This window comes from Hibiscus syriacus, unplaced genomic scaffold (assembly GCF_006381635.1).
Source record: "Hibiscus syriacus cultivar Baekdansim isolate YM2019G1 unplaced genomic scaffold, ASM638163v2 tig00008146_pilon, whole genome shotgun sequence".
NCBI lineage: Eukaryota > Viridiplantae > Streptophyta > Magnoliopsida > Malvales > Malvaceae > Hibiscus > Hibiscus syriacus.
This window is the reverse complement of record NW_024062154.1, coordinates 1,145,919-1,155,094: the sequence shown is the minus strand read 5'-3', so window position 1 is coordinate 1,155,094 and position 9,176 is coordinate 1,145,919. Positions and strand designations below refer to the sequence as shown.

At 32.8% G+C, this 9,176-nt stretch overlaps 1 protein-coding gene across 1 annotated transcript; it reads left to right on the top strand.

Moving 5' to 3' along the window:
- Positions 1-2,091: 2,091 nt before the first annotated feature.
- LOC120202051 (F-box/kelch-repeat protein At5g43190-like) lies at positions 2,092-3,419 on the top strand. The gene has a single exon (XM_039202542.1). The coding sequence runs from the start codon at positions 2,113-2,115 to the stop codon at positions 3,295-3,297; it is 1,185 nt and encodes a 394-aa protein (XP_039058473.1). The 5' UTR covers positions 2,092-2,112; the 3' UTR covers positions 3,298-3,419.
- The last annotated feature ends 5,757 nt before the right edge of the window (positions 3,420-9,176 follow it).

The window sequence follows — 9,176 nt, the reverse complement described above, 5'->3', positions numbered from 1 at the left end:
ATTATCCCTTATATGTAAAGTTTGTTTGATGTACTAAAACCTTTTGTGTTCAATGAAAGTTGTTTAAGATGATCACTCTTAAATAACACCTTTTGCATATTTGCATTTGCATTGCACATTTTGCATTCCCATTTCTGCATTTTCTTATTTGTATTTCCTGCATCTTTACATTCACATCTATATGTCATACATTGCATAGCATATTAAAACGAGTCAATCATGAAAACGCGAGAGTAATTTGTGAAGAATATTATGAAAGAAATTCTGAAAGAAAATTAAAGTAACCCGGAGCGTATCTCTAAAAAGATCGAAAGCGATGAATGAAATATCAGCACGTGTTAGTATGATCGAGAGAACCTAGGAGCAACTCATAAAGACTCAACAAATTTTTTTGATGAAACAAGAAAGTTCCAAGTTGAGTCCAAGGAACAGATGTCCAAGCTAATGAGCATGATGGTTGCAATAATATATGGGGAGAAAATATTAGAGGACCATATTGAGAAAGAAAAGATGAAAACTTCGAGTGAGGATCGGAATGTTAGTGGTGCAGCCAATGCAATGATAACAAATGATCAAGAACCTGTTGGGGAATGTAGAAATCCAATTCAACTCCAAAAATCGGGTATGCTTCCAGAAAATGTGACAGAGGACATGTTGGAAAAAGCAAAAATAGAGAGTGAAACTTCTAACACAAAAGTTGAGCCTGAATCAAAGAAAATAAGCATGGAAAAGGTTCAAGTGCCATTGAAGAAGGCTAAACATCTCAATGATCAGTCACATTGTCTTCAGGATGGGCATAGCAATGGGGAAATGAGGTCAAAAGAGTTTCTACCCAACTTTTCTTCATTTTCGTATGGCAAGTTATATCCCAAAGTTGCTCCAAGCTCAGCTGATTGCTCCACGTTTTGTTAAGCCTCTGCTGTCCCCTTTTCCTAGTTGGTATAATGAGAAAGTGTCTTGTGAAAAACACAATTAGAAGAATAATATAATTGATATCACGATTTACCTTATTATTTAATGTATAAATTGAGTCTTGTACGTTTTAAATAGTTATAAGCATGGACTGTGTTGGTTTCCTCCCTTTTTACTTTTCCAGAGAAAAATATTAAAGGTGTCACTTGACAACATTTATAATAATTCATAATATTATATTTATATTTATATTTATTTTAAAAGGTCATCTTCCTAATTGTCTCTATGGTAGTACTGTTAACAATCATGAAAATATTTAAAATTATTTTTTTATCTTTTAATAATTTAGGGCATTATTTATAAGATATTATTTGTTAAAAAATGTTTAGTTACGACAGCATGTACACCTATATATACAACGTAAATCTTTTAAAAATGACAATATTTTTTATCATTAAAATTATGAGTTATTAAATTTTAGAAAATAAATTTATTGTATTTGCTACTAGTATAAAATAATTTTGTTAATTTGATTTTTCTTTTTGAAAAGTCTACATTATTTTTTATGATTTTATTTCATTTCAATACCTGCTACGAAGGAAACCAATTATAAATTTAATGGATTATTTTTCCCATTTTTATTTTTTCAGCTTTTAAGACATATTTTACATTTTCAAACTATAATATTCTGTCGTAATTTCATATCACTTATAAAAAATAGCATCCTCTATCACAATGACCACTTCTTAATATATATTTTAAATCATTTAATTGTCTTTAAAGCAGCAAGCATAAAAGTAATATTTATGTTATTTTCATGAATAAACAGATCATCTCCAAATAATTTATTTTTATTCATATAGATATCTTTAAATAAACAAACATAGAAGTAATATAAGTTATTTTCATGAAATACACCAATCCCGGAATGAAAAAGACTATTTAAGTCCAACCAAATTAGACCAATGAGAAGTTAGAGTTTAAATTTGATTTAAAATTCATTATTTGAATTTTAGTCCAATTTTAATGGAAAACATCAAAATCAAATAAAAATTATATATTTTGTTTAAGTTAACTTAGCAATGAACAAGTCAATGGAGGCTCCGCTCAATGCTGCTGCCACTTATTTATTGTACTATCCCTTTGTTCATTCATTAGTCATTTCAAAAACATCGCCATAAAACTTTGTAAAATCAATCCATGTTTCAGTTCAAAGGCCTGCAAAATACGCCGAGCAGCTTAAAGTCTCGTCTGAAGATAAAATCAAGCCAACCCATGATTTTAAACACCTTGAAATCTCAAACAAGGTCGACAGAGATGGATCCTGGAATCTGGAGCAAGCTGCCACAAGAACTCCTGGAGCACATACTCTGTTTTTTGCCTCTTAAAACCTTCTTGAATTTGAGGTCAACTTGTAAGAATTTCAACTCCCTTGTATTCACTCCTTCTTTCGTTTCCAAGCACTCTTCTGGTTCTCATTTGTCTTCGTTTTTGTTGCTTTCTCATCCACATTTTTACTGTCATTTCCCTCTCTATGATATCACCATTGGGTCTTGGCATAACTTGGTAGTTCCCGCCTCTTTGTTCCCTTCTTTTGTTTCTGAGTTAAATCTCGTTTCATCTTCCAATGGACTTTTATGCTTTTCCCTCTCAAACTCATGTTCTTTCCTCGTATGCAACATGTTGGGTAAATCTTCTAGGGTTATTCAACACCCTTTCTTCCCTTTCTCTTTCGGGCTGCTCACTTTGGTTTCAACTCCGAAAGGGTACAAAATCTTCATGCTCTGCTCTAAATTCCTTACAAATTACGCTTTCGTGTACGACTCAAAGGACCATTCTTGGAGAAGACACGATGGTTTTCAACCTCTCTTGATCGATAATCTTCACCAAGAAGGTGCATTCTACAAAGGGTCTTTGTGTTTCAGCACACCAGAGCCGTTTTCGATCGTGTGCTTCAATTTGGAAACCGGAAAATGGGGGAATCTCTACACTGAAATGCCGAGGGGGCTGACGTTTGTGAGGCTGGTGAGTGATGCCGTGAAAGGGAAGCTGTATTTGGTCGGGGGGGTGGGGAGGAATGGGATTTCGAGGAGCGTGGAATTGTGGGAATTAGGGGAGGGAGGAAACTGGGAGGAACTTGAAAGATTGCCTGAGCTGATGTGCAGGAAATTTGTGTCGGTGTGTTACCATAACTATGAACAAGTTTATTGCTTTTGGCATGAGGGGATGATCTTTGTTTGCTGCCTTACTTGGCCGGAGATTTTGTATTACAAGGTTTCGAGGAGGAGCTGGCATTGGTTGCCCAAGTGTCCTTTAATACCCGACAAGTGGAGCTATGGTTTTAAGTGCTTCTCTTTTGCCCCACGCTTGTATGCTTTTGCCTGACTCGCTTGTTTTACTGTTTACCTTGTGTTTGAGAGGGAGCTGCACTTGTGTTTATCAATTCTAGATAATGTGATAATTTGTGTGGGAATTATTTGACAGGATCTGTGTTTAAGCAATCTGATTTTGTTTCGGAATTATTTGGTGTTGATTTGACAGGGTCTGTCTATATATATATATATATAACCAGGGCAATCAATAAAATTTTAATTGCACCGTCCACTTTTCAAAACATTTTGTTTTTACTTTTTATGTCCACTTTTAAATAATAATTTTTATGAATTTACTTAACAGTACTAATGATAAAATAAAATGTTGTTGTCTTATAAGTTTCGGGTTGAAGCAACTGTATTTATAGGGGGTGTGGTCAATGACTAAGAAAGATTCTTAACATATATTACATTGTAATCACCTCAGATTATTTTTTTAAAATAAATAATATTTTCGATTTTCGATTTTTTTAAAAATTTTAACTTCTGTCACACCCCAAAATAGGGCATATAATTTTTCTTAAATTTTATTTTGAGGACTAAATTGAAATTTAAATTAAATTCAGGTATCATAGTGAAATTTTGATTAAATTTAAATCCAAATTTAGAAAGCATAAAAAATAGAAGACCTATGGCATAATTTTACCATTTTCCTTTTAAGGAATATGTAATCCCAAATTTAGAAAGTTTCCTTGTTTAAAAACCCCATTCCTCTCTTCAAGCTTTCCTCCTTTAGCAAAAAACTTCAATCGACGTTTCGTCACCGACCATTGTTCTGTTTTCAACACCTTCCGTACCATCGTGTTCCTTGCATAATACCGAGTCCACCGTTGTCCATCTTGTCTCTGTTGCCATCAACGTGGGAGGGGTGAGGAATATTAAGTTTTCGACGTTGCGAAATCGAGTCTCTGTCGTTCACCTTTGTGAACCGAGCCTTCGAGAGTCGAAAAAAATAGAAGACCTATGGCATAATTTTACCATTTTCCTTTTAAGGAATATGTAATCCCAAATTTAGAAAGTTTCCTTGTTTAAAAACCCCATTCCTCTCTTCAAGCTTTCCTCCTTTAGCAAAAAACTTCAATCGACGTTTCGTCACCGACCATTGTTCTGTTTTCAACACCTTCCGTACCATCGTGTTCCTTGCATAATACCGAGTCCACCGTTGTCCATCTTGACTCTGTTGCCATCAACGTGGGAGGGGTGAGGAATATTAAGTTTTCGACGTTGCGAAATCGAGTCTCTGTCGTTCACCTTTGTGAACCGAGCTTGATAAGTTCTCAAAACCCCTTAAAATGCATCTAGAATTTTTTTCATATTTTTTTCGACTCTCGAAGGCCCCGCACGCAGCCCCACTTACCGTCACTGCACGTGGGGAAGGTCCACTGCCTAGTGGACTTCTAGAAGATGCCCAATCCGACCTGCCTCCCTCTCCGACCCGCCTCTCCGACCTTATCTGACTCGACTCGGTCCAACCCGAACCGATCTGGTCACCCGTTGATCGTTGACCCTTGACTGTTGGTCGTTGACCGTTGATCGCAATTGACTGTTTCCAAAAACCTTTATCCTAACGTTTTTTGACGTTTTGCATCCAATTTTGTGATCCGTTTTGCCAAATTCTGATTGAAAGCTCTGATTCGAGCCCGTTAATCCAAAAATGCTTTGTATTTTTAGTATTTTTGCTTATTTATTTGAGATTTGTTTAAGGAATTCATTTGAGAATATTTTTATGAAGGTACTCGTGTTTCTCCCGCCGATGGTCGATTAGACCCGGTGCTTCCTGTCTGTCAGATCCGCTCAATTCGCGTTCTTCGAGAGTTACTCGTGGTTTTCGTAAATTGATTAAATAAAGGTTATTATTATTATTCATATTAGGATTCCGATATATATTTTCTAATTCGTAGGATCTAGCCCTGCTGTTGATCGTGATCGAAAAACCCAGTAGTAGGCTTTCTTATCAGACTACTTAGATCGATACAGGTGTGTTTCCTGATGGTGTTTCATTACTGTTTTAAACTCTTTATCTGAACTGCTTAAATTTCTAATGATACTAAATATTTTTACGACATGATACCTGATTTTCTGAATATTGTTTATCTGATATTTGATTTACTATATATTTCTGATATGATCTCTTATTACTGTATTTCTGTATCTAATTTCTAAGTATAGAATATTTTCATGTTTTAATGGATTAAACTACTATTTTCACTCGAATACATACATGTTTATACTGTCATTGGGGGTATTATTGGATGAAGTATATCAGGCATAGTCTATGACTTGTAAGACCTTACCGCATACTACTCTGTTTTGTACTCAGGGTAAGTCCATACCTCAAGTCCTTATGTTATATGCATAAGGCCTTTACCGGGTGTACAGGTGGGTGTATGGTTATGGTGAACCTACACATTCTGGTGATAGGATAGAGGTAGTGTTCATATTTTTAAAACATGTTTGATGAACTGATTTTTACTGAAGTATTTTATCTTTATAGTTTTATACACTGTAAGGAGCACACTGGGCTTTTTAGCTCATTCTGTAAATTTTAACATTTTCCGTAGGCTCGTAGACTTGGCATCAGGAAGATCGACTACTCCTATTTTTGTACCATTGTATATCTCTATATGCCTTTAGTTATACTTTGACAACATGTGTTTTTACTACTGTTTTGATATATATGTATTACCAGTATTTTATATGTTTTATACGGTTTTCTGATTATATATATATCATATGAATCTTTCTTATGGTTAATTCCATATTATACTATTATATGGATTTTAAAATTATTTTAAATATGAAAAGAATTTTTGAATATGATATGTAACCTCCTAGATTTGGTCATAACGTCCAGGTCGGGTCTAGGGGTTACAACTTCAATCTTACTTTTTCTAATAAAAAAACCTACATTTATATAGATTCAAATGAAGATCATGAATTTAATATTTAAAATTAGGGTAAACTACACCAAATCCCAATGTACTTTAGGCATTGTATCGATTATACAATTGAACTTTTAATTTTGTCAATTATAATGCTGAACTTTTATTTTTGTTTCAATTATACCACTCCGTTGTTAAATCGTTAACGACACAGTGCATTGGCTTACGGCTGTTGACATGGACATTATATCAGGACGACGTTGTTTTGATGTGGTTATTTTAATGCTCAAAACAACATCATTTTATTTGAAAAAAACTAATGTTAAATTGCTCTTCACTTGACTTAAACCAAAGCCGCTTGAAATTTTAAGTTCTCACCTAACCTCTAATCTAACTTAGGTATTAAAATAATTTTAACATGAATTATATATAGTAAACTATATTTGAGATTAATTCTAAAATCGTAAATAAGTCAAGGACTAAAGCCAAATTTTACCATTATATTTCACCTTCGTCCTTGAATTGGTATCTCAACGGCCTTTGCCTTCTAGCCTGGAAGCCACTGATCTATCTTCAATTATGCATTCCTCAACAGTGAATTCTTGTTGTAAAATACTATCTCAAACAAAGCCTAGGGATTTTTTTTTGAAGTAAACAATATAGATTTGGTGCTGCTTCATCGAAATTTCAAAACCCGTGCTTTGTTTGTAATCCTCCTTTCATCGGAGAATTTGACATTCCATGTCACACAAGGCTCTAGACCCACATTACTCAATAGACACTTGCACTTTTCATCTCCATTCATGGAGATCTTTTCACCTCCAGCAAATCGTAGACTCCTCTTATCCCCAATATACCCCATCGAAACTTTCTTCCACCAATGGCTTCCATCCCAAGCGTCATTGCTTCTCCGATCGCACCATTTCCTTCTGCATTGACCTCTCTAAGCTAACACTCCTCGACGAAGATAACAACAACAACAACCCAAATTCCGCCAATCCCAAGAGAAGTAGCTTCAGGCTATTCGCAAGAAAAAAAAATCGGCACCATCGTGGGTTGAGGTCGGTGTCGGGTCGAAGCTCCAATCGGAGCAGGACTCGGATGTGCAATTCTGTAGGAACCTCAACAGCTTATGGTATGTGCTTGGATTTCCTGATGGCTATGGGGACGGACTCGAGCGAGGAATTATTTGGCAATGGGATATCCTTATGTTTAATAATCATAAGTAAGACCAGAAGAAAATGACATTTTTAATGATGGGAAACTTACTTTATATGGTAAACAAGAATTCACTGTTGATGAATGTTTGATTGAAGATAGAAGGCGAAGGCGAAGGTTGTTGAGAAGACCAAGTCAAGAATGAGAGTGAAATATATTTTAGAATTAATCTTAAATGCAGTTTACGATATATATATATAATTTATGTTAAAATTATTTTCAAAATCTAAGTTGGTCTAATGGTCAAACGTGAACATTGAATTTTCAGCGATCTTGGTTTAAGCCTCATTAAGAGCAATTTAACATTTAATTTTATCCAATAAAACGAATTTAACAACCACATCAAAAACAATGTTGTTTTGATATAGTGTCCACGTAAGCAGCCGTCAACCACATCATCATGTTGTTAACGATTTAACAATAAATTGGCATAACTGAAATAGAAATCAAAGTTCAATGCTATAATTCAAAAAAATTGAAAGTTCAGCGGTATAATCAATACAATGCCTAAAGTACAATAGTATCTGGTGCAGTTTACCCTTAAAATTGTTTAATAAAACATATCTTATCTTATCGCCGAAAATCAGTTACGACATATGTGTATATAAAAAAATTAAAATTGAAAATATATTATTTTCAACTTTTATAATTTTACAAAACATTTTATGAGGAAAAAATAAACACATATTATTTTTTTTCAAAATAATCACATATTTTCTTTTTTTTAAAAATGTTTTTAAAAAAATTTAATCAATTTTTTTCATTTTGTGATAAAAATGAAAACAAAAATAATTTTTTTTAAATGAAAATAGAGCCGTTAGCTTTATTAAAAAAGATAAAATATTTGAAATTATAATGAATTTCGTAAACTAAATACATAATTAAAATATTTTATAACCAATAACACAAAATAACTAACCACTCAAGATTATAAAAGAACCACGTAAAAAATGTTAAAACTCATTAAAAACTCAAACAAAATATAGATACAAATAAATTTGACTACATCGAAAAATAAACCACAACATGGGATTAAACTACTGATAGACCATTGACAATCGCAAATCAGAATCGAGCTTCGTGAGAAAATTATTTACAAACGCAAACCGTGTCAAATCCAATCCGAAGGTCCAAAGTAGGGAAATCAACAAAATAATAAATAAACGACATCTTGATCAGTCATGATGATGTCAAATTTAACTCTAAAAAAATTAAACGAAAGAAAAAAAACGGCCAAACTAAATGGAAGAATCTAAAAATATATAGAAAGTATGTATAATATTAATGCTCAATAAATCTATGTACGATATGAATAAATGTCAAACTATTACAAATAACTAAAAAAAGATATATATATATATATATATATATATATATATATATATATATATATAGGGATAGAACTCTGTTACATAATGTAAAATTCTTCTTGTTTTACATAGATTTAGGACTATTGAATGAGTAAAAATAAATGGTTGTGATTAATAGTAGGAAATGAGAATATATTCACTAAAAAAACAAAGAGTCAATCTCAACAATCTATTTTTACTCATCAAACGTTATTAAATCTGTATAAAACTAAAGAGTTTTACATTGTGTAAGTGGATCTCAATCTATATATATATATTAATTTTCAAAATTAATATCAAATTGGATATAAATATTTCTAATTTATCGCCGGCAAAAATTACAATCCAATTTTTTTAGGATAAATCAATAAAAGTCAAACAGAAAAGAAGAGTTATTATTAAATTAGAGATATTTTTACTTGAAAGTTTTAAAAGATAGATCA

What these genes read in the sequence shown, in the direction of transcription:
- LOC120202051 (XM_039202542.1), top strand. Translation starts at nt 2,113, where the DNA reads ATGTTTCAGTTCAAAGGCCTGCAAAATACGCCGAGCAGCTTAAAGTCT.